Genomic DNA, 27,690 nt, shown 5'->3' with positions numbered 1-27,690 from the left:
ATCTTCTATATCTTGGAGAATCTCCATATATCACAAATAATAATAAAGGGTAAAATCGAAGGTTGACGGGGAATTTAGGTGAAAGAAAAAGGAAGACGGGGAAGAAAGTACCCCATGGCTCTGAAACATATGAAAATGGACTGGTAGATAGAGTGCTGAACTGGTATATAGGGTACTGGTCAGTTTTTTAGCTGGCAGAACACAAAACAACTATTGCTATAGTGACCGCGAACATTCGGAAACCCAGACAACGGATCTGGAAGAAGAAAAAGGAAAAGAAAAAAAAGAAGAAGACTAGCTACTAAAACTGGCAAAGAAGAAAGAAATAGAAAAGTCTTGCAATAATTGATCCAGAGTGATGTTTGTGATCAAAATGCAAAATGTAGGAAAATATGCTCGCATGACTTTACATATTATCAATATTTAACAAAGAAACAAAATACTTACATTTAATATAGTGTTCTTCAAACTTGCACCTCATTTGTTTGTATAACTCTAGATATTTCTGGTATTCGGTCTTTTTTCGATTAACTTCATCAGATAACTGAAAATACAAAATTACTCATTAATTACCTACATACAGAGAGGATCTAAATTATGGAATAAATTCATTTTCTTTAAAATGGACGACTTTGGAGAAAAATTCTGAAACATGTTGATTTTTATTTTTACAATTGTTTGGCATATATATTTCATACTAGTGACGGCATCCACCTGAGCGTGATGGCGTAATCAATGTTTTTTTTAATAGGAATAGGGGTCGTGTGACACCTCATTTGAAAGGGTGTTCAATTCTCTATTCAGTAATATAAACGATAATATCATTATTTATACAGGGTGACCAAAAAAATAATTTTTGAATTAAATTAATTGACGCAAAAAGAAGAATGTATGTAATTTATTTAACTCAAAATACATTGTACGGCTGTTAGAAGATAGAAAAAATGTTTATTTCACAAATAAACATTTCCTTTCGCTTAAATTAAATCAAAAACAGCCTCCCACCTACCTCTTGGTAGTTTGAACATTTAATTTGAGCGAAAAGCAATGTTTATTTAGCAAATAAACATTTTTTTCTATTTTCTGACGGCGATAAAATGTATTTTGAGTTAAATAAATTGCATACATTTTTCTTTTTTCGTCAATTAATTTAATTCAAAAATTATTATTTTGGCCACCTTGTATAAATAATGATATTAATGTTTATATTACTGTATGAAGAATTGAACACCCTTTCAAATTAGGTGCCACACGACCCCTATTCCCATTAAAAAATCATCGATTACGTCACCACGCTCAGATGGATGACGTCACTTCTTCTTCTTCAACTGCCGCCTCCTAATCGGAGGTTGGATATCATCATCACTATCTTTACTCTATCCACCGCTGCTCTAAAGAGTTCTATAGAACTGCACTGTCACTAGTATGAAATATATGCCAAAAAATTGTAATTTGAAAATAAAAATCGACCCGTTTCGGGATTTTTCTCTAAAGTCGTCCATTTTAGAGAAAATGAATTTATTCCATAATTTAGATCCTCTCTGTATAATCTAAACTCTAAAATGTTACATTTTTTAAATAAAATTATAGATAATACAAAGGACATTAGATCGTTACTTCAAATATTGTGATTTTTGTAATAGGTAACTGATGCTGAACTTTTTCGGGGATATAATATACTTGCTAAAAAATTAGTATTCACAGCCTCATATGGGTAGTAGTCGAATCCGCTTACTAGGATACCGGTTATATGAACTGAAATTTGAGTCCCGAAACGTTTCTAGTAGCCACCAATGATCGGTTATTAGAGTATCCCGGTTATAGGAATACTTTTGCTTGGCACGAAGGCTATTCCAATAAGCGGGTTCGACTGTAGTTCTTTAATTTTGTGGTGGTACATATAATATGTACCACTCATCGTACCCAATAGAGTTGTTAAAGTTTGGTGATACAATTTTATACCATTTTCAGAATATCTCTCTTGTAATAAAAAAAAAAACAAGGCGTAACACCAGATATTTGAAACAGGCAGTATAGTCCAGAAAGCCACTGCGCATCCGCTAGGAAAAATATTCTAATTCGGATTTTTTGCACAATCTTACTCAAAAAGGACCCCTTTTAACAAATTTGCATGTTGCCAGGACCAAAAGTTGGTCAAAATTTTTTAAACGTTTTTTTTTTGTTTTTTTCCTAAAATGATTTTTTTGCATAGAACAAATTTTTTTTAGGTTTTTTGGATCATTCCAAACAGAAAAGGTCTTTAGTGACTTTTCTCTAAAGTTGATAGTTTTTGACATATAAGCGATTAAAACTTGAAAAATTGCGAAATCGGCCATTTTTAACCCTCAAAAACTATGTGAAAACCTGAAAATTTGAATGTTGCCAAGGTAGGTAGATATTCTTGAAACATTGATTGATGAAATCCCGAAGAGTTTTTTTCAATACAATATCAAAAACCCCTTTGTTTTTTAATTGCCAATCAAGCGTGCGCGACACTATTTTCCACCGTTGCATGTGTATACAGTATGGTGCAAATGAAAGGAATAAATTCGTTATTTCGTAAACCTGTAAATTTAATGAAAAATCCCAAAACAGATCGGTTTTTATATTTAAGTTATGATATTGTGGCATATATAGTATACTAGTGATGTCATCCATCTGGGCGTGATGACGTTAATCGATGATTTTTTTAAATGAGAATAGGGGTTGTGTGCTAGCTCATTTGAAAGGTTCTTCAATTCTCTATTCAGTAATACAAACATTTACATAATTATTTATACAGGGTGTCCAATAATTTAATTTTTTGTCAATTTGCCAAATGATTTAATTTAATAAAAATTTTTTGGACACCCTGTATAAATAATTATGTACATGTTTATATTACTGAATAGAGAATTGAAGAACGTTTCAAATGAACCAGCACACGACCCGTATTCTCATTTAAAAAAATCATCGATTAACGTCATCACGCCCAGATGGATGACATCACTAGTATACTATATATGCCACAATATCATAACTTAAATATAAAAACCGATCTGTTTTGGGATTTTTCATTAAATTTACAGGTTTACGAAATAACGAATTTATTCCTTTCATTTGCACCATACTGTATACACATGCAACGGTGGAAAATAGTGTCGCGCACGCTTGATTGGCAATTAAAAAACAAAGGGGTTTTTGATATTGTATTGAAAAAAACTCTTCGGGATTTCATCAATCAATGTTTCAAGAATATCTACCTACCTTGGCAACATTCAAATTTTCAGGTTTTCACATAGTTTTTGAGGGTTAAAAATGGCCGATTTCGCAATTTTTCAAGTTTTAATCGCTTATATGTCAAAAACTATCAACTTTAGAGAAAAGTCACTAAAGACCTTTTCTGTTTGGAATGATCCAAAAAACCTAAAAAAAATTTGTTCTATGCAAAAAAATCATTTTAGGAAAAAAACAAAAAAAAAACGTTTAAAAAATTTTGACCAACTTTTGGTCCTGGCAACATGCAAATTTGTTAAAAGGGGTCCTTTTTGAGTAAGATTGTGCAAAAAATCCGAATTAGAATATTTTTCCTAGCGGATGCGCAGTGGCTTTCTGGACTAGTAATATTATTGCTATATTATTACATGATAGCGTGTTATAATATAACATATATTATGTTTTGCTGACGACATACATTATCCATTTATATAATTGACTTTTTAAAGTAGGTTTAGTCGGAGTAACCATATAATTTGAATAATAATCAATTTACTATGAAAATTCTACAATTTTGTTCAAATAGGTGAACAATTCACCTGCGATAAAAAGTAGTCAGCAAATTGTTCAATGAAATAGTAAAGCTATTATTTATAACATGTAATTAGTTAAACGTTTTTTCCATGGGAATATAAATAAGCAATTTAAAAGTATTACTCTATACAACTCAGCTAAAAACTAATAACAAAAACTGTCATTAAAAACGTATGATCTAATGCGTAAATACCCCATGCTAATTTTTATCATATCATATAACAATGCTTAAATTTGCTATTTCATTAGAACATGCATATTTACAGAGGTTAAGTTGTTGGGGTTTGGGTCCAATAAAGAGATAGCATAGATCCAATAGCGTAGGGTCCAATAAAGAGATAGATAGCCAAGATTGCCGAGGTATATGATATACTAAAACGTTGCTAAGACTCTGAGATATGTCCGCAATTCTTTTACCAGAACATCCTAGCTGATTTCTGTCCTTTGATTTGTTGTCAACATTTGTTAGCCAAGGTTGTCATTCGACCAGGCAGGGTACTTTCCTGTTGGAATATCTCACAATATTCAGTTGTCTTCTAACGCTGACATCACATCTTGAAATTATTAGGCGGTCATGTCTAGATCCAGTGTATGCCTTATCGTCGCTTTAACAGTGCCTAAACAATATTCCACGTCCGTCCATGATATCCTAAGGATATCATGGACAGACAAGATAACCAACAAGACCGTAGGACTTACGAAGAATGAAGAAAGAAAGAAAAGTAACGTATATGATTAAAGGACAAAGTAAAAGAACACATAATGAGAAACGGCACTAAATACAAATTACTGAAAATAATCCTTCAAGGCAAAGTATTCGGAAAGCGAGGAATTGGGAGAAGAAGAATATCATGGTTATAGAACCTGAGGAAATGGTTCTCCACAACAACAACTAATCTATTTAAAGCATCGGTTAATAAAATAATTATAGCCAGAATGATCGTCAATATTCGAAACGAATAGGCACCAAAAGAAGAAACAATATTTCAGGTATGCTTGACATACTCAAATTCAAAAAATATGTATTGATGGTCTGAATAAGAATAATTCACCTCATCTGACACATTTAATTTTTGAACAGTTTAGTCGTGCCCACTTAGTGCAGTCACTGAAGGTTTTCACCTTCAATTTCGTTGAATCTCCATCAATTTTTATGAAAGTTGGTGAGTAGTTAGAAGAGACCTCAAGGAACAAACGTGACATGGTGCCAACTTGCGCATTTGTCATGGGGGTGGATACCACCCCTTATCTGGGGTGAAAATTATTTTGTTAAAATAACCCTAGAAATCGATAGAGGGACAAATTATAAGCAATTTTTATTATATATAGTTAATAAAATAAATCGATACTTTTTGAGTTATTAAAGATCAAAAATTTTAATTTTTCGTGAAAAAAAATGCATGTTTTAAAGTGGTTTTTCGTAAATAACTCAAAAACTATAAGTTTCTTCAAAAAAGTTATCATTACTAAAATTGAAGATAATAAAATAATTAACACATTCCTTACTTGAAAAACCATTGAATAAATATTACATCAAAGTGGGTTATAGACAATTAAATGTATATTTTTTTCGTTGAGTACTCAAATCTGACTATTCAAGCTTAAATAACGGGAAAACAGTGCATTTTATAACGTACTTATTAAGCACTTCTCAAAGTACTTAGCAATACCTATCAAATAAACTTTAGAAGAGTTTTCTAGCACCACAATTTTTAGCAAGTTATGATGAAAATAAGAGAACCCTTTCGATTTTTTTAGGAAAAAGTGAAAAGTAAAACATGTGCCATTTCCACAAAAGTTAAAATTTACAGTAATCCCTATAAGGCTTTCTTTGTTATAGCGTAAGTAATGATCTCAAAATTTTTTACTGGTTTAGAAGGCATATCTTTGAAAAAAAGTATTATTTAAAAAATCAGGATATTTAAAATTTTCGTAATTTTCATTTTCTTTTGATAATAACTCCAAAAATACTTTATACACGTACAAAATTATATAGAACCAAATTTTAGTTTTTTATTTAACAAATGTTGTACTGTTTTTAGTATTCCTGTGGCATAAATAGTAACCGAGATAAAAACGCTTGAAGCCTTAATTTTACGGCGAGAGCCATGTAACAGGGGCCCTTTAACCTTTATCTTTAAGAAACTAAGGAATTTAAAAGATTAAAATTAATATTATTTTAAAGCTCTTGAAGTTACCTTTAAAACAGTAATTAGAAGAACCTGATATCATAAAAATGAACGGAGTTATTCTAAAAGAAAAAATACATTTTTTTGAAAAATTTTTGGAGCATAAATTTTTAAACATTTTTGGAGAATAAATTTTAATGGTATCAAGTTCTATTCCATAGATATGTATGAGTGCTTTGACAAATATTTAGTAAGTATATGTTATAAATTCGTCTTTTCCCGTTACTTAAGCTTGAATACTTAGATTTGAGTACTATCCGAAAAAAAAATACATTCAATTATCTATAACTCACTTTAAGGTAATAATAAATGATTTTTCGGACAAAAAATTTATTTTGTGTTTTAAAAGCTTCAATTTTAACTTTATTGTAAAATCATAACTATTTTGTAAAAACTTATAGTTTTTGAGTTATTGATAAAATACCGCTTTAAAACATGAATTTTTTGTAAGAAAAATTAAAACTTTTGATCTTTAATAACTCAAAAAGTATTCATTTATTTTAAAAACTTGATATAAGAGATCTTGCTTAGAATTTATCCCTCTATCGGTTTATGGGGTTATTTTTAATAAAATAATTTTCACCCCCGAGAAGGGGCGGTATCCACCCTCAGGATAAAAGCGAAAGTTAGCACCATGTCACCTTTGTTCCTTGAGGTATCCTCTAACCATTCATCAATTTTCATGAAAATCGATGGAGGTTCAACGAAATCGGAGGTAATAGCTCATATCCACTTTCAGTGAGTGCACTAACTATTATATCAATATAATTGATATAAATTTGGTTTGTTTCCTAGATTTATAGTCTAAATTATGTTCCATAACAAACTGTAACAATGACCCACATATTTTATTAGCGTTTATATTAACGAGGTCAAATGGTCTAGATTCGCATAACAGCTGATGAAAAATTGAAGTTCATGTTTCATACAATCTCCACTAACTATTACAACTCCCCTAGTGGTGGTTGTTTGGGATCATCAGATGGGAGATATGCTGATCCGAGAATAATTTCGTTCATACTTCCTCCCAGATGGGAGGAAACATATGGTTTAACAGATCCTCTGCATCCCTTTTCCGAGCTGCCGTCAACAAAATTACTATAGCCAATTTGATAGCCAACGCTCGATAATCGAGCACGCCACATGAAGAAGAAGATACTTCTTTCCCCTACGATCTTCATCTTTACCGTTGTTAACCCTGGATTGCTACACTTATTTTCTAAACTCAATCTGCTACACAGGGGTACAGTGGTATCCCAAATAAAATCGACCTAAAAATATTTATATATGTATATTTAAGAACGTATGACAAAAACAATCGTTAACATTACATGTTAGGAGTCTATTTTGTATACAAAAATATTTTATTATATTATTATCCAGAAGTTAGGCATATTTTTTTATGCTGCAAACAAATGAATTTTTTGCATAGGGCACGGCTAACTCTGGATTTCCGATCTTCGCTTCTGGGACAAAATGTGCATCTGCCTGTGGTAGCAACCGGTCTTGTTGGTACTTCTACTGGATTAGGTATTTTTAGTACATTGCAAATAGTTTCGCGAAGTTCACCCCTCAAAGTCGAACATTCCAAACGACTTTCCATTTGAGGTTTCACTGAATGAAGTGCCAGTTCTTTTAGGTAAGCTTTTCTGTTGACAAGAATTTCCTTTTCTGGCGCATTAGAACCACGTAAAAGGATCATCGAGCTATATTCCACAATGTTGAGCAGATTGTAAAAAAGGCATAATGGCCAACGACGCGTCTTTCTATTAGTCTTTCTATAAACATACGCTGGGGTACAAATTTACTCCCCTTGGTTATCCGAAGGTTAACATGATATACGAGATTATAATTTCAATAGTTTAGCCAAAAATTAAACTTACATGTTAAAACAAAAAAATATATTATTCTGCTACACTGGGGTACACGTATACCCCGGACCTCAAATATCTCAAGAACTAAAAATGCACAGTGCGTTATCAATATCACATCTAAACTGCCGTCACGAAAGATGAAACTACCGAGGTTCTCATGACCGCAGCCCCCACTCCTGCAGATTGGTGTAACTTTCAAACACGTTTGGGGTACAAGTATACCCCAGGAAGCATTCCAGGGTTAAGTACCTGCAACAGAAATTCATTCTTCTTCTTCCTCAACTTTTTCCCTTTTCAGAGGTCGCTGTCCCTTACTCTCGGTAATGACTCTTTGTCACTCATTTCTGTCTCACGTGTCTTTTTCACCTAATCCTTTCTCCCCCTGCCACACAGTCCTTCCATCTACTCCTCGGTTTTGCTCTACTTCTCCTTCCATCAACTTCTAACAGTTATATCCTTCGGAACGGAGCAGAAATTCATTAATGGCAGTTTTTTGATATGTCATTTGACTATTATACAGGTCCTCGGACTTCGGCAGACTTATACACAAGCTCTTCACCAATGTCCGATAGACTGGAATAGAGCTCTTGTATGAAAATTACATCGAACTTTCTCATAGCAATACGTTCTTTAAATCTGCCTTACTTTGCTGAAGGTGTGCCTGAAACCATCATCATCAATGTCGTTACAACTCTTCGTGAGTCTTTGCCGCGTTTACTGTTGCCTTCCATGTTTGTTGGTCCTGTGCCACTAATTCCCATTGTTCCCATTAACTAACATTTTCTCCAGATCTACTTTGACTGCATCTTTCCACCTTTTCCTAGGCCGTCCTACAGCCCTTCTTCCATCTGGCCTTTCCTAAAACACATTGTTTATAAGGCGATTGTCGTTACTGCGTATCACATGCCCTGCCATCTGAGTCTATTGATCTTTATATATCTGACTAGATTTTCCTTTCCGAATAGAGACTCTAACTCGTTATTGTATCTGGGCCTCCATTGGATTTTCACTCTGTCTCTGCAAGGGCCATATATCAGTCGAAGGATTTTACGTTCCCACACCAGCAATTTATTTACTTCTCTTTTTGTTAGCGTCCATGTTTCGCTTCCATACGCGACTGCTGGTCTTATATATCTGGATTTTTGCACCTCGTGAAAGAAGTTTTGACTTCATTAGATGTTGCATTGCAAAGAAAGATCTGTTTCCTGCCATTATTCGCGTTTCAACTTCTCGCTCTATTTTGTTGCCATTTGTGATTGTTGCTCCTAGATGTTATGATCCTTTATAATAATGTTTTACCTTACTCGCCGTCGTTCTTGTTGTGAGACGACCATGTATTTTGTTTTGTCTTCATTTATTTTTAGACCGATGTTTAATTCAGCTTCTTCAAAGCTTGAGAAAATATCCTTAACTTCTAATGTTGATTGAACCACTGCACCTACGTCATCGGCAAAAGCGAGTATGACTTTTGCTCCCCGAGAAGTTATGCCTGGTTTGATTTTGGATACATTTTTGGCATGACATATTCTAAGGCTAGGTTAAACAACAATGGGGCCAACGGATCTCCCATCTTCCTGTCTCAGTCCAGAATTTACGCAGAAAGCATTTGATACTTTTCCCCCTATTCTAACTTATGCAAAGGAGTTCCTTACACACATTTGTGTTACCGCAGTTAGTTTCTTGTGTATGCCGAGCTCGATCATTGCCTTCCATAACGTTGCGCGATTAATTGAATAATAAGCTTGTTTGAAATCTATAAAGATCTGATGCACGTCCTGATTATACTCCTAAAGTAGGTTTGCCTGTATGACTCTAACTCTACACATACCTAGATACATGTAGAGCATTGCCTTACTGATGTTACAAAATGTGTGAATGTTATTTGATTTGTCACTACAATTCAGAGAATATTTGATGCGATCTAAAAGTACCTATGTCATCCTCTTGTCTCTTGTGGGTGGTCTAAAGCAGCGGTCCGCAACCCTGGGGTCGCGAAAGATCTCGTCAAAAAAGTAAAAGAGTCAACAAGATCCTGTACTTATCGAATTTTATAAAGGTTTATGCGTAAAATATAACCTCTCTTTACTTACACAATTACACAATGTCGTTAAAACGGAGAGAATCGAAAATAATTACGACTGTACGTCCTGGAAAAACAACCGGTGAAGCAATTTTTAATGCAGTTAATACCTTTTTTGAAATCCATGATATAAAGAGGGAATATTATATCTGTGTATATATCTGTTTGTACAGACGGCGCAGCTGCATTGACCGGCTCCCGAACAGGATTCAAAGCAAAAGTAACTGAGATTGCACCTCACGTAGGCTTTGTTCACTGTATGATTCACCGTGAAGCCCTTGCAGCAAAACATTTGCAAATAGATGTAAATAAAGTGTTGGAACAAGTCGTAACAATAATCAATTTTATTAAAGCTCGCGCATTGAACAGTCGCCTTTTCAAAATAATGTGTCACGAATTGGGATCAGAATACGAAAATCTAATGTTACATAAGAAGGCCAGGTGGTTATCGCGAGAAAAAAATACCCCAACGTGGATTTGATCTCAAAGATGAAATCAGAATATTTCTACTTGAACGGGAACCAAAGCTAGCGGAATATTTCTTGAATGAAAATTGGCTGGTAACAGTTGGCTATCTTTCGGACATTTTTGAAAAACTTAATGATTTAAATTAATCGTTGCAAGGGAAGAGTACAAATGTATTGATATTGGCTAACAAAATAAAAGCTTTTTGTAGGAAAATAAGTTTGTCGATAGACGAAATCAGTGCTGCAAACTACAAGAGGTTTGCATGTTTGGAGAAATTTTCTGAAAAAAACAATATAAAGCTCGAAGAAGAAATTAAAACCAAAATCATCATGCATTTTACAAGCCTTAAGAAGACTTGGTAATACGATTCCTAGATACGTCACACGGCGACTAATGGATAATTAATCCATTCACTTGTGATATTAACACTGTGAAGATGAACTTAAAAGAAAAGGAGCAGCTGATCGATTTATTGTCCGATGAAAGCCTTTGATCTATTTTCAAAACCACGAATCTATCCAAGTTCTGGATAATGATGGAAAAGGAATATTTACTGTTATACAAAACATCTCTGCTGAAATTGCTGCCATTCGCATCTACATACCTGTGCGAGAGAGCTTTCTCCACATTGACTGCTATAAAAACAAAATATCGCTCCAGACTTAACGTAGAACCTGATTTGAGGATGTCTCTTTCTGATAATATATCACCAAGAATTAATATACTGACTGCAAGTGTGCAAGCACAAGGTTCACATTAGTTTGTAAACTTACGTATATGTACCTATTTAAAAAAATAAATGAAATGTTAAAATAATTGCTTGTCTCATTTAATGCCATCTTAAATATTATGTTAAATGCATAGTTTGCTCTAATATTACTTTCCAAAAAAAAATAAACTCTTCAACATAATTTACCAAATAAAAACAGCTAAGTGCAACATGGAGGATAATTGAAGTTTGCCTTAATTTCGTCCTGAACCAACCTTTGCACTTGTTAATTTAGTGATTTTTTTTCTGGGGTCGCTCATAACCCTTTTTTTAATTTTGGGGTCGCAATATCAAAAAGGTTGCGGACCGCTGGTCTAAAGAATACTTTGTAACCACAAAGAGCTCTTCTTATGGAAAATTATTATTTATTAGTTATTTTATTAAAAAACATTTATCGATAAATGTATCTGACAACTGACAATTCAATTATTTAATTATACATATTATTATTACGACCTCACGATATCGCTTATACATAAAAATTACTACTTTTATCCGAATTCCATTGTATGGGCTTATACGCGTGAATTGTGAAGTTATTTTTGGATCAAGACAGCGTCAGTGAATGAAATTAAATAATTTTAAATATAGTTGCATGCAAAACACGGTTTTCCCTGATGTTTTAAACTTTCATGTCCGCACAGCGTCAAGGATTATAAATTATAACCGAGTCGACTACAAGCACAAGCCGATTGCAGATTATGCAGATCCTAGCTTTCTATTCTAGGCATACGCGGTACGAATATTGTACGAATATTATCTAAGTTTATGGGTATGTACATACTTAAAACATATAATTTCACCTAAAATACATCAAAATTTTAATATACCTATAGGTAGGTACATTAACTGCTTCAGTCATAATCGTCGTAGATCTTTACATAATTATGTGAAACTTCGTATAAAGTCATGTTAATAGATTGAAATCTTTACAATTTATAAAAACAACTTATTATTTACACGAAATATTGATTAATACTGACAACTAACATTTATAAAAATATTCATTCATCCATTTTAGAGAAAAACTTTTAAATAGAAAGTTATTTCTAGTAAATTAAAAAAGTCACAATTTGAGCTATGCCAAGTTTAATTTCGTTAAGGTGAAACAGTAGCGATCAACAGGTAGCGAAAACGCGTTCCAAGATTGCGGCTGTAATTTTGAATATTTTTTCGAGATATTTGGCACACGTATTCGTAATATAATAAAGAATGGCGGCACAGAGCCCAATTTGAAAAATATATTAACATGTGGAAATTACTCTGTAATTAAATACAATATTAAAAAAAGAGTATGTATCGCAATTAAGAAGAACAAAAAAATACACTTTCTTCAAATAAACCTTTTTATCCGATGCCTAGATTTTGTGTCATTTTGGAACTACATACTAATGAAATAAAAAATTTTAGTAGTTCCAAAATGACACAAAATCTAGGCATCGGTTAAAAATTTTTATTTGAATAAAATGTATTTTTTTGTTCTGCTTAATGGCGGTACAGGCTCGTTTTTTAAATATTGTATTCAATTACAGAGTAATTTCCACATATTAATATATTTTTCAAATTGGGCTCTGTACAGCCATTCTTTATTATATTACGAATACGTGTGCCGAATATCTCGAAAAAATATTCAAAATTACAGCCACAATCTTGGAACGCGTTTTTGCTACCTGTTGATCGCTAGTGTTTCCTCTTAATTTGTTGTTGCAAAACAGCCCGCGAAAGGTCCAAATGGCCGTTTTTTTTTGTAATTGCATTATTTATTGTAAAAATAACGTGGCTCTTTTAATTTACTACAAATTTCTATTTAAAAGTTTTTGTCTAAAATAAATGAATGAATATTTTTATAAATGGTAAAAATTCCAATCTAGCATTAAAATGACTTTTTACGAAGTTTCATATAATTATGCAAAGATCTGCGACGATTATGACTGAAGGAGTTAATGTACCTAATAGGTACCTATTAGTGATGTAACGAATGTCGTTTTTTGAACATTCGCGAATACGAATGCGAATATCTAATAACGACATTCGTGAATGCGAATGCGAATGTTCAGTTTTTTTAATTTGTTTCTATTTTTGAAATGTTTTCTAAATTTATAATGAGAAGTTAATTGATATTTAGTATAAATCAATCTGAATCTTAAGCTTTATTACATTATAAAACAACTGCAACGTGAAGGCTGATAATCTGATTATACGAGGTTACGTTACCTTTTTTTAATAAAAAAAGATGAGAAAGAGAATAGATTTTGATTTTATTAATCTAACGTTATTTTCAAATTATATTTTTTTCTGATATTCATATTCGCAAAACATTCGCACAAATTTTGCGAATGCGAACGCGAATGCAAATATGCAAATACATGCGGATATTCGCGAATGCGAATACGAATATTCGTTACATCATTAGTACCTATATTATATAAAAATTATAAAAAATTTGATGTATTTTAGGTGAAATTATATGTTTTAAGTACATTATCCATATAAGTAGCTCAGTAAAATAAAATCATAATGTAATTCCGTACAGGTTGGAATAAGTTTTTTATCAAACTTTAAATCAAAACAAAAGATATTTTCAAGAAAGTATATGATTCATATGAGGGGATCATTGTTTAAATAATTAAAAATGGGTAATTTTTGCATAAAATTTACTTTTTTAACTGCTGCGGCAATTCATGTTTTTATTAAGGTTTTTAAGATTCTTTTCTGCAAAGCTGAAAGAAAAAATCGTTCATATAAGACTTAATTAAATTTGACCCTTAATTTATTTAAATAATTGCAAATCAAGATTGAGAAACAAATTTGCAAAAAAATAATATTTGCATTATAAGTAAGCGCTATAAAACATTTTGTTTTGCAGAAAAAGTTGCTCAAATTTAATTTACTAAGTTTTATATGAAAGACTGTTTCTTTATTTTTTCCAGATAAACCTCACTAAAAACTTTCATAAAAACATGAATTACTGCAGCAGTTAAAAAAGTAAATTTTGTACAAAAATTACCAATTTTTAATTGTTTAAACAATGATCCCCTCATATGAATCATATACTTTCTTGAAAATATCTTCAGTTGTGATCTAAATAATTAATTCGCACTGCGTATTCCTGGAAAGCTAGGACCTGCAATCGGCTTGTAGTCGGTTCGGTTATAATCCTTGGCGCTGGGCGGACATGTAAGTGATGTTTTAATACCAAACTTATCTTGTTTTTATGATGAGATTCTCGCGCTGAAATAACTTGAACGATTCTAAAATATTCCGTTAACTGAAACAGTCTAAAACGGTTCACTGAACAATGATTGATACAAAACAAGGCATTTCACACGCCATCTAAATATGTTACTATACAGCGATAGAAAATAAATAAACTCATTAGCAAAGCAACGGAAGTCAGAATCTTCGATAGTATTTACAAATTTTGCAATCGATATTAATTAACACTGTAAGAACGTAAATTGTGAATGCTCGGCATTGAACAAAGACGCGAAATAAAACCAAAATATCGCAAAGGACCAGAAAAAAAAATAGTGGAGAAGATAGGAAAGAAGTTTTTTGAAGGAAAAATTAGCTTGGAAGTGGTTCTTTCCTCAAGAAAGGATCTTCAGACTAAAGAGATCAGGTGGTGGTCAAACGAAGATCAAGAAGAAACCAACGAGAAAATAAGAGAAAACTATAACGAATGGGAAGAAAATAGGTTACATTCTGATGCAGATAACATCAGTGGTAACATAGATCTTCAAAACTATAAGACCGCCAAAGGAAAAACCGCCTCTTCTGCTACGAATGAGTAGAAGAGGAAGTGATAGGATAAATATCTGGTAAGGGGCCTCCTGGTGACAAAGAAACTTGGTGTGGAACGATGAAGTGTAACAGAAAGTTAGGGAGAAGAAAGGGGCTAGATAGAGGTACGAGAGTTCCAAAAGAAGGGAAGATAAAGTTACATACAAGGTATCAAAGAGAGAAGCAAAACGTACTGTTTCTACTACTAAGGAAAGTTCCTCTGCAAATCTGTATCAAGAGTTGGAAGCACCCGAAGGGTTGAAAGGTTATATGGCATTGCTAAAACAAAGGACAAGTCATCAAAGGACTTGACTCACGTGCGTCAGATTAAGAGTACGCATGGATGAAAGAGTGTTAAAATCCGGCGTTAAAGTAAAGCAAAGATGGTATGAGTACTTTAGAAAGTTGCTAAATAAGAAACACGATAAATAAGAGTATGAAGAATGGTAAGGCATTAGGACTTGATGGAATAAATGTGGAGATTTGGAAGGTTATAGAAGAGAAAGGAGTTGATGTGTTCTGTTTTTAAAAAATGTTTTATTTACAATCTCTCCTTAACCGAGAACAGTAGGTAAATTATTTGACCTGTAGAGGGAGATCCAGTGATCACCCTCTTTACATAAATTAAATTAAAACAAGTTAAAATAAGTTTAATTATCACAGATTATTCGAATCTTCTTGCTAGGTCCACTACTTTGAATCTCTTCAGGCGTCGGAGATCATTATGGTCATCAGTTGAAGTTGCTGGCTAACTCGTTTGGATGAGATTCTAGTCTCTTGGTATATTTTTTTGTAATATTCTGTTATTACTGTTTTTATGGATGGCACATTGAGGTCTTACTCTATCGCTATCGCATAGTTTGGCACGTACCAAGGGGCATTCAGCATTGTTCTAAATTCTAAGGACTTTGTTCTGGAATCTCTGCAGTATTTCTATGTTTGTTTGACTGGCTGTCCCCCAAAGTTGGATACCATAATATAGGATATAGGCTATTGATTATGTTCAAAATAAGAGAGCTAAAAGGAACTACAACGTTAACGGGATTTTATTGTCTCATATAGTCAATGGACCTCTGGATTTGAAAAAATTGCGGAGTGCTACCATTTAAATGGGTGCGTTTTTGAGAAATGGGTGAATTAGTCCCTAGGCACAGGGTGAATTAGGGTGAGTACTATGCACTTTTGGTACAAAGACGTCAATAGGAAAATTGTTCCAGGTTAAATTAACTATCGAAATATTACATTTTAAAGTCAGATATATTTTTATTTACAAAAATATGTTCAAAAGAAAAGCAAAAAAACAACACGAAAAAAGCAATTTTGTTTTTTGCCCCATATCTTTTTTCCACGGGAATATAGGTATAAACATTGCTCCAGAAAAAAATAACTTACATTCTTTCTCTTTAAAATGACGTTTAGTAGAAGTATCTAGCATTTATATTTTCCGAAATAGGATTTTTCAAAATTCGCCGCTCACAGCATTTTTGGGCCATTTTCCCGATTATTTCGCAAACATTGTTCTGTAACTGTTTCTTACGCATTTCTAGGTATATACAATGGTACATTTATTAGAAAGAAGAGTCAATTGCCTTTAAAATGATCTATTGTATAAGGTTTCTTGACTATTTTGAAGCAAGTTCTGCCTTTTCAAGGTTTTATACTTTTAATAATTTTTGATATTTTTTATGATTATTTTTTAAATTTCTCATTATTACTTTTTTCTTGTATATTTAGGGATGTACATTGCATAATAGAAAACAACATATTTTCTTTACTTTAAAATGGTGTATTCCAAAAAAATCTAGGACTATTTTTAAACAAGATATCCGTAGGATATCCAAGCGTATCCGTAATTTAAAAAAAAAATTAAAATTTTGTATTTTTTTTTTCAATTGGAAGAATATAATTGCATATTATAAGATAATTTTTAATTCCAAATAATTTTTTAATAACACTTTTCGATATTGTGAAATATAAAGGTACTTTACTCCTGAGTAAAGTATAATATGTTTTTTATATTATATTTTTCTATAAAGTAATAAAATTAAATAAATTAAAAAAAAATAATCAGTTTAATTTTTATTTCTGTAGCTTTCTATTGGTCAGAATCTCCTAAGAATGAAATAATCGTAAAAACCAGAATTTTTAAATAACTACATAATATGTGCATGAAAACACTCTCACTGATTCCCAAAACATGCTTTAAGTTGGGAATTCCGAACATACAAAGGAATATTCATACAAAAATTATAATTCAAAAGGCATATCTTGTTAATGTTTTATACATGTACATTTATACATGTCACTGCATACGAAGTTTATTATCAATGATCTGTGATAAGGTTGAAGGACTTCCAAGAATAAAAGTGAACAATAAAATCTATCGGTAGGTGTAATGAAAAAGCTTGTAAGAATATATACAGGGTGTTTAATTAATAATTGGAAATATTTTACCTGTATGTTCCTAGGCTCAAAATATTTAGGTGTAACCCAAATCACCTAGTCTGAAAATGCTTTCTAAGGGAGGTAAAGCTCTTTGTTTGAAGATGGCGTCTTGTAATTATCATAATCTTTTATAAATACCTCCAGAACGCTTCTATTTAGAAAAAAGCGAAAACTGATACGTCTATATTTATCTACCAGAGGTTCCATAAATTGCGAATTTCTAGTACATGTCATCTTGCTTTAAGTCTGTAGGATACACCGTTATCTAGAAAAATTGATTTGAAAATCTGGAGGTATTAAAAAAAAACTAATTACAAGACGCCATCTTCAAAGCGCTCTAGCTCACATTGGAAGAATTTTCGGACTGGGTGATTTGGGTTAAACTTAAATATTTATAGCCCAGGAATATACAGTTAAAATATTTCCAATTATTACTTAAACACTCTGTATATGTAAATATACAGGGTGTTTGGTAAAGAATGGGCCATAGCTTAAACTTGGATTCCAGAGGTTACAATAGGTCGATTTAAACTAACTTACCTTAGTACAAAAGTTGATAATAACCGAAATACAGGGTGTCAAAGTTTAACTTTTATTTTATTTATTTTTGAATATTTCCTGACAGGCATGGGACAACAATACGAAATTTGGTAAGTGGTGCTGGTACTATACACCCTACTAAATTATGTTAAACAAACGTTTCTGGCTACTACCAGAGGCGTACGACGGGGGAACGTGAATGGTTGACCCTTCCCAAATTCTACGCCACTGGCGGAATTTCTATTTTAGTGCAATTTTTTGATTCTGCAATACTTTCTATGTAAAAAGCATACTCTTCATTCGTAACGATAAAGCCATTAGTTTTCGAGATATTTGAAGCTAAAAACGAACGAGCATAATACATTAATCAAAATAAGTGTGCCTTTTCATTTTTAACTTCAAATATCTCGAAAACTAATAACTTATTGTTACGAATGAAAAGTATATTATTTGCATAGAAAGTATTGTAGAATCTAAAAATTTTGCTAAAATAGCAGTTTCATCAGTAGCGTAGGATTTGGGAAGGGTCAACCATTCACTTTCCCCTGTCGTACGCCTCTGGTAGTAGCCAGAAATGATTATTTAACATAATTTAGTAGGGTATACAGTGTCTACACTTTCTGCCAAGTACGACACGGATATGTCTAATTATTTTTAAGTATTCTTTTTTTTTAAATAATTTATTCTTTATTTAAAACTTTAAGAACTATGTGTGTTCGGTACTATAAAACTATTTGACATATCCTTATCGTACTTGGCAGAAAGTGTAGGTACTGTACACCCTACTAAATTATGTTAAATAATCGTTTCTGGTTAATACCAGAGGCGTACGACAGGGGAAAGTGAATGGTTGACCCTTCCCATATTCTACGCCACTGATGAAACTGCTATTTTAGCATAATTTTTAGATTCTACAATACTTTCTATGCAAATAATATGCTCTTCATTCGTAACGATAAAGTCATTAGTTTTCGAGATATTTGAAGTTAAAATTGAAAAGGCACACTTATTTTGATTAATGTATTATTCGTTCGTTTTTAGCTTCAAATATCTCGAAAACTAATGGCTTTATCGTTACGAATGAAGAGTATGTTTTTTACATAGAAAGTATTGGAGAATCAAAAAATTGCACTAAAATAGAAATTCCGCCAGTGGCGTAGAATTTGGGAAGGGTCAACCTGTCAAGTTCCCCCGTCGTACGCCTCTGGTAGTAGTCATAAACGTTTGCATAACTTAATTTAGAAGGGTGTACAGTACCAGCACCACTTACCAAATTTCGTGTTGTTGTCCCATGCCTGTCAGGAAATATTCAAAAATAAATAAAATAAAAGTTTTACTTTGACACCCTTTATTTTAGACTAAGAGCCGCTATAGGTGAAATTTCTTAATCATTTTAGGCACGATGGGACCCTATAACTTAAATAGTAGACCCTAAAAGAAAACGTTTGAGCACTGTGCCGTCACTTTTCAGTGGCACATGCGTCTACAGTGGCGCATCAAACTCCACTTATGGACGGGATACATAAATTAAAAAATACCCTCCCTCATTACCAGAATTAAATTTTTTTCATTTTTTTAAGTTCTATGTGATTAAGACATAAGATTCATCGTAATTTTAACCCACCACCCCCTTCTCCCTGCCCCCACCATCAAAAACTTTATTTTTCGATTTTATTTTTTTTTGGTGGGATGCAATCAATTTTAAAATTTCAAAAAATTCACAAGCATAGTTAAGGCTTTTATAAAACACGTCTATTTTTTATAGACCTGTAAGTTGAGTGTACATAACCTCAAAAAAATTTTAAAATTTTTATTTTGGAAAAAAGTATATAACTTTTTTTTGGGGATAGCTGCAGATCTAATTTTTTCTTAGTCTTGTGTATTTTATCAAACACTATATTTCTCATTCTTTTCAGATTTTTCTGTAACGCTGGTCACCTTCAAAAATCCAAAAACTGTTTTTTAAGGGGGTTTTGGGGGGTTTTAACGTGTTTTTCTGATTTTTAAATATTCTAAAGGACTCAGTTACTTTAAGTTACATATAACCTATTAAAATAAAATTGATTTGATATATTATGAAGTCTATAAAATAGGGAAAATCCCCCAAAACCCCCCAAAAAACAGTTTTTCGGATTTTTGAAGGTGGGGAGCCTTACGGAAAAATCTGAAAAAAATTAAAAATATAGTGTTTGATAAAACACATAAGATTAAGAAAAAATTAGACCTGCAGCTATTCCTCAAAAAAAGTTATACGCTTTTTTGAAAAAAAAAAATTTCTTTTAATTTTTTGAGGTTATGTACACTCTACTTATGGGTCTATAAAAATAGGCATGTTTTATAAAAGCCTCAGCTATGCGTGTGAATTTTTTTAAATTATAAAATTGATTGCATCCCACCAAAAAAAAAATAAAAACGAAAAATGAAGTTTTTGATGGTGGGGGCAGGGGGAAGGGGGTGGTGGGTTAAAATTACGCTGAGTCTTATGTGTTAATCACATAGAACTTAAAAAAATAAAAAAAATTTAATTCTATTAGTAAGGGAGGGTAACTTTTAATTTATGTATCCCGTCCATAAGTGGAAAGTTTGATGCGCCACTGTCGACGCATGTGCCACTGAAAAGTGACGGCACAGTGTTCAAACGTTTTCTTTTAGGTTCTACTATTTAAGTTATAGGGTCCCATCGTGCCTAAAATGATTAAGAAATTTCACCTATAGCGGCTCTTAGTCTATTTCGGTTATTATCTACTTTTGTACTAAGGTAAGTTAGCTTAAATCGACCTATTTTAACCTCAGGAATCTAAGGTTAAGATATGGCCCATTCTTTATCAAACACCCTGTACATGTATAAAATGCATGTTTTACAATGCTGTACATACAATACTGTTTTACAATACTACAAAATATCAACATCGTCTTATAATGTTATAATGCCTGCAACATAACAAAACTAATGACGTGAATGTTTTATACGTATTTAAAATATGGCTTTTACGCTTTTTAGAATTAATAGAATTACATATTATGTATTTGAATAAAAACTCCAGTGAAATATAATTTAGAACCACATTGGAAATCAGTGAAACTTGTTTTTCTTTATAATTCTTCGGATTGTTGTTGCACGTATTATTACACTGTATAGTATTAGTAAATAGTACATTACATGACTATCTTCTTCTTCTTAAAGTACCATCTCTTCGACGGAGGTCGGCAATTATCATAGCTATTCGGACTTTAGAGACGGCTGCTCTGAAAAGTTTATTTGATGTACAACCGTACCATTCTCTGAGGTTGCGCAGCCACGGAATTCTACGTCTCCCTATGCTTCTTTTTCCTTGAATCTTTCCCTGTATAATCAATTGGAGCAAGTTGTATCTCTCTCCACGTGTAATATGTCCAAGATATTCCAATTTTCTGGTTTTGATTGTATTTAAGACTTTTATTTCTTTATACATCTTTCTCAGAACTTCTTTGTTTGTGACGTGTTCTATCCATGATATTTTCAGAATTCTATACACCCACGACTCGAATGATTCCAGTTTTTTCATTGATGCCGCATTTAGCGTCCAAATTTCCATTCTATAAAACAAAGTCGAGAAAACGTAGCACCTTAGCCAACCTGATCCTTAACTCTAACTTCAAATCTCTTGTGCAGAGCACTCTTTGTCATTTTGTTAAAATTTGCTCTAGCCTTTTCTATTCTAATTTTAATTTCCTGGAAGTAATCATTTGTGGAGTTGATCATTGTTCCAAGATATGCATATTGGTCTACTCGTTCGACATTGGTTCCGTTTATGAAGAAATTCTCCGTTACTTCTTTGCTATTTTGTTCACCAGTGTCTGAAGATCTCCAATATTTTCGGCTAAGTTGACAGTATCATCCGCATATCTAATGTTTTGAATGGGAACTCCGTTTACCTTTATTCCAGCTGCTTCACCATCAAGAGATGGAAGGTGAAACGATCACCTCTCCTGAAATGCCTTCCTACAATCATACAAGGTGATACAATTTCGAAACCTTTTGTTTATGTTGATAAAATCAGTTTGAAAAAAGACTAAGTTTTCAATCCAATGGCATATAAAACAACATAATGTTATTCTACATTCCACCAGACTGAAAACAATGGGAACCTTCTTTGGTTACACCTCCGAGGCTTCTAAAATTTGCAAGCCATAACGGATGCTGAGACTAGTGTTGCCCAAGTGCAAGACCAAGACGAGACTTAGAGAGTCTTGGTCTTGGTCTTGCGACAGTACACCTGGTCTTGGTCTTGGTATTGCGCTCCAGGTCTTGGTCTTGGTCTTGCAGCAAGAGTCTTGCAAGTCTCGCAGTTGCCCATTAGCCTATTACATATCTTAGAACTAGAACAACGTAACAGAGTAGGTCAATTTTAAGCTTTAATATCACAGCCGTAGTAAAGACCAACCAAATTAATAAATATCTAAACAACTGACACCGGGTGGGGTTTGAACCTACGATCTAAGCGATCCGTGTCTATATTCCAACTAACCAAAGTTTATTAGGAACTTACGTATTTTTTCGAGTATTTGCCATTGACAATGTGTGATTTGAAAAGAATTCAATTCAGTGACAGATGTGCACAATATGAAGGGTCAGAGGGAAAAAGGATGAATGTAAATTTTTGGTCATTTTGAGATTGTTGTGCAATCTGTTAGCTTAGAAAGGGTACTATCAACCTGTGAATGGACAAGGGGACATAAATATGATAATCGTCTTAAAATCACGTCACAAGATTGGACGCAAGGGGTAAAAACAATGAATATGTAACTTTATTTCTCATTTTACCGAAAATGCTTGCAGATAGACATTCATCGTTCTTTCCCCTGGCCCTTCATATGTTAACGCCAGTTCTCATTTTGGTACCGAATACCAAACCGAGAATAATACACTTCTCCAAGAAATTAAGGCACCTCCTTAAAAATGGAATGGGTCATTTTTGATGTCTCGAATTTCCTAAACCTGTTGTCTGATTTAAGTGATTTTATAATATTATATAGCCTTATTCGTTAACAATATCGCTGTAATAATATTGTTGCTAGAAGTTAAATTGTCGTTGTATAGGTACCCGATATAATCGGTTCGCTAAACTCAGACACAACTAGCTAGTGATTTTAGTAAGTAATTTTGCCAGTTTGGTAATATTGGCAAAAAAATAATTACTAAATAGTTACTAATTACTCAATAGTTAGTAATTTTGCCAATTTTGGCGAAATTGGCCAAAAACAAAAAAATTACCTACTAAAATCACTAGCCAGTTGTGTCTGAGTTTAGCGAACCGACTTTAACTTATCGGTACTAATGAGTGTACCAATCAAACTGTGTTTTTTTCTCAAAGTAAGCATCATCCTGTGGAATATTCTAGCATTTATAAAATACTGAAATTAAGACCCAATTACAGTCTGATATTTTTTTAACATTTTGTTTTTTCATTCGCTTATGTTGGATAACAGTAAAGTTAGGTATTTTAACAACTAGCCATGTTTTTTATCAACACAGGGTGTTTTTAAATAAGTATGGTAAATAAGTAAGGTATATAAAAGTAGAAAACAAACAAGCCAATATGACAATCATAAACATATATGCACCCACAGAAAATGCACCAGAAAATGATAAAATTGAATTGTATGAACAACTGGAAGAATTATATGAAAGATTACCCAGAAATGATATAGTACTAATGGTTGGTGACTTCAATGCAAAAGTAGGCAAAGAAAACCAGTATAAGGAAGTAGCAGGGAAAGAAACTATTCATGACGAGACAAACGATAACGGAAGAAAATTATGCCAACTAGCAGCAATAACAAACAGTTACATTATAAGTACAAACTTCATGCACAGAAGAGAGCATAAAGTAACATGGTTGATACCTGGCACAACAGATGGCAATCAGATAGATCACATACTAATATCCAAAAAATGGAAAGCAATAATGCACGATGTCAGATCATATAGAGGAGCAAATGCGGACACAGACCATTTTCTAGTAATAGGAGAAATCAAAATGAAGATAATTAAAGCAGAGAGAACAAGACAAAACAAAAGAAGATGGAATCTGGAGAAGTTAAAAGTACAGGAACTAAGAGAACAATATGAGACAACCCTAAAGGAAAACCTAACACAAGCAAATAACACAGAGGACATATGGAAAAATATAAAAGAATCCATTTTGAATTCAGCTGAAGAGGTGCTAGGACAGAGGGAAATAAAAAGAAGGAAAGAGTGGTTTGATGCAGAATGCGAAAACAAAATCAAACAGAAAAACCAAGCAAGAGATAAATGGATATCAACTAAAGAAGTGCATCATCGAAACGAATATAAAGAAAAAAGGAAAGCAGCCGATAATTGTTGCAAGAACAAAAAAAACTATGGATCGAAGAGCTGTTAAAGGAACTAGAAATGAATAGTAAAGACAGCGCCAAACTATTTGGATACCTAAAAGCTCAACAAAGAAAAGGCAGACCAGTAGTTAAAATTGACAATAGATCATGGGAAACACACTTCACAGAACTATATAGATGCAAAGAAAGCCCGGAAGAGGAGGTAGGCGCAATGGAAGACATTAGAGATAATGAAATAGGGATGCCAACACATGATGAATATTTAGCCATCATTCAAAAAATGAAACAGAAAAGAACACCAGGCCCAGATGAAATTCCCAATGAACTAATTAAAAACGGAGGGGAAAAGTTATTAACAAGCATCTATAACCTAATAGTTAGAATATGGGAAGCAGAAGAAATGCCCGAGGATTGGAAAGAAGGCAGAATTATACCAATATTTAAGAAAGGAGAAGTAACAAACTGTAACAATTATAGAGCAATATCTCTACTGAGTACAACATATAAAATTCTAACAGCCCTCATCAAACAAAAACTTAATCAATTCACAGAGAAAAAAATTGGGGACTACCAGCAAGGATTCAGAGAAGGCAGATCCACTACAGATGCGATCCACATAGTTACACAAACAATCAAAAAATGCCACGAACACAACATAGAACTCCACATCCTCTTCGTAGACTTCAGACAAGCCTTTGACTGTATTGGAAGAAACAAATTATTTATTGAAATGAAAAATCAAGATATACCAGCAAAATTAATCAGATTAACAAAAATGACCATGGATGGAGCTCGAGCCAAAGTAACAACAGAAGAAGGTAGCACAAAATCAATTGCAATAGAAACAGGAGTGCGACAAGGCGACTCCCTGTCAACCACATTATTCAACATAGCACTAGAAGGAACAGTCAAAGCCAGCAAAATTAAAGGAACTATAGCCCACTCCTCAACACAAATAGTTGCATATGCAGATGATTTAGTTCTTATGGGAAGAGACAAGGAAAGATTAAAAGAAGCAGTAACAATCCTGGCAAAAGAAGCACGGAAAAGAGGTCTAGAAATTAACGAAGGAAAAACAAAATATCTACTTTGCTCTAGAAGAGAAGATAACAGGATGAGAGAAATCAAAATAAAAAACTACACTTTTGAAAGAGTCCAACAATTTAAATATTTGGGAGTAATAGTGAATGGCCAAAACAAGAGAAGTGAAGAAGTAACGGAACGAATACTAACAGGCAACAAAACATACTGGAGATATCATAGGCTTATGAAGGACAAGAACTTATCCAGAAATACAAAACTGAAAATATACAGAGTTGCAATCAGACCAGTAGTTACGTACGCAGCTGAGACAATGTGCCTCACGGAAAAAGATGAAGAAAAATTGAGAATATTCGAAAGGAAAATCCTCAGACGCATTATGGGCCCGATAAGAATGGACAACGGAGAAATGAGAAGAAGAATGAACCATGAACTAAGAGACATAATGAAGGGAGAAGATATAGTTAGATTTATTAAATCACAGAGGCTGAGATGGCTGGGACACATAGAAGGAAGGAATAACGACCGACTGATTAAGAAGATCACCAAATGGAAACCGGCAACTGAAAGACTAAGAGGAAGACCCAGAGAGAGATGGGAGGACCAGGTCATGAGAGATATCAAAATTCTGGAAGTGAGAAACTGGAGGGAACTATGCACATATCGAAATGAGTGGAAGAAAATAGTAACGAAAGCCAAGTCATATAACAAACTTTGACAACATACAAGTGGAATGCGGAGTGATTCACCGCAATAAGCGAATCTGAGAGCTCTAAGTAAGAGCGGCAAACATTCCACCTGGAATGAAAAGCCCTGATGATGATGATGGTAAATTTTAAGGGGTAATTCTAAACAAACGGGTCATGTTACCCGTATGCGCGCCAATGGTGAATATTAAATTCTTAATTGTATGTCAAAAATGCGTAATAACTACCTCTTAAAACCCACCAAATTTCATTTGCATATCTCAACCGGTTTTAGAGCAATAAATCGTCAGTTTGTAAGAAAAATTTTAACACCCCCTATTTCGGAAACGAACCATTTGCGAACATACACTTATAAAGCAAACTGTCAAATTATTTTTCGGGCAGAATTACCCCTTAAAGTTTGCCATACTTATTTAAAAACATATTGATGAAAAACATCGCTAGTTAAAAAAGTACCGAACTTTTTATTATCCAACATAGCGAAAAGCGAATGAATCAAAAAAACAAAATGTTAAGAAAATATGAGGCTATAGTTGGGTTTTAATTTCAATATTTTATAAATGCTAGAATATTTCACAGGGTGATGCGAACTTTGAGAAAAAAAATACAGTTTGATTGGTAGTGTCCAATGACAAATTTACCTGTATAGAAACAATATTATTACAGCGATATTTATACAGAACAAGGCTATATTATTATCAAACATTAAAATCAAATAAATAAAAAATCAAATTATCAACCACTTAAATCGAACAAGTTTAGAAAATTCGAGAGACCAAAAATGACCCGTTTCTTGGAATAGAGTATAGCAACCAAAGAGCATAACAAAAGAACAGTGAGTCGATTGATAAAACAAATGACTAGTTTAATTTAACTACCTACAGAAAAAACTGCTATGAATGTCCTTTTGTTTTCCATGTATTTCACTGTAAATATTTCTTTGTTGAATGCCTCGTAGACTAAATATTTGGGTATGTATTTGGTTACACGGTATAGACGGCACGGCATTATCTGTTATAGTCTGTCTCCTATCGTAATCACACTCAGCAGAAAAAATATACATACATAATAGTCTTATTATTCTATATATCGATATGATTTTTATGTGTTTAAAACAAAACTAATGTGTCTACAAAACTAATTAAGGAAAAAAATTAACTACTTATTGTAGGTATATTTTTTATCAGCATATGACATATTTTTAAAAAGTTTCGATACATTATAGGTCTGGATCCCGCGTATGGAAAAAAATTGATTAATAGCAAGCTGAAAATTTGTTAATAGCTTAACGGTGTCTAGTCGGATAAACTTTGATATATGGGAACACTGGAACAGGGGCAGTTTTAATTGTGGAACAGGTTAAAAATTTGGAACTGTCAGACCACGAAAACGGCACATTTATTTTGTCCGACAGAATAGACTTAAACTCTCCGAACAGAGATTAAACTCTCGTGCAAAAATCAGACTGCTATTTATCACCTATCATAATTCCTGTCATTTGACATATTCTACATGTTCCACTCATTAAAACGCTCATTTGGTGATAAATAGCAGTCTGATTTTTGCATGAGAGTTTAATCTCTGTTCGGAGAGTTTAAGTCTGTTCTGTCGGACAAAATACATGTGCCGTTTTCGTGTTCTGACCGTT

General features: G+C 33.0%; 1 protein-coding gene across 2 annotated transcripts in view; it reads right to left on the bottom strand.

The window, feature by feature from the left end:
• Positions 1–27,690, bottom strand: part of LOC114333219 (tyrosine-protein kinase Fer) — a 211,590-nt gene that overhangs the window by 71,177 nt on the left and 112,723 nt on the right. For both annotated transcript variants that reach the window (XM_028283078.2, XM_028283079.2), the window contains exon 3: positions 448–544. In XM_028283078.2, coding sequence (XP_028138879.1) covers positions 448–544 — 97 coding nt within the window. The remainder of the gene's footprint in view (positions 1–447; positions 545–27,690) is intronic.

This window comes from Diabrotica virgifera, chromosome 7, assembly GCF_917563875.1.
Source record: "Diabrotica virgifera virgifera chromosome 7, PGI_DIABVI_V3a".
In the NCBI taxonomy this organism is placed as follows: Eukaryota; Metazoa; Arthropoda; class Insecta; order Coleoptera; family Chrysomelidae; genus Diabrotica; species Diabrotica virgifera.
Note: the sequence above shows the minus strand (reverse complement) of the source record. Positions and strands in the feature narration are given on the sequence as shown.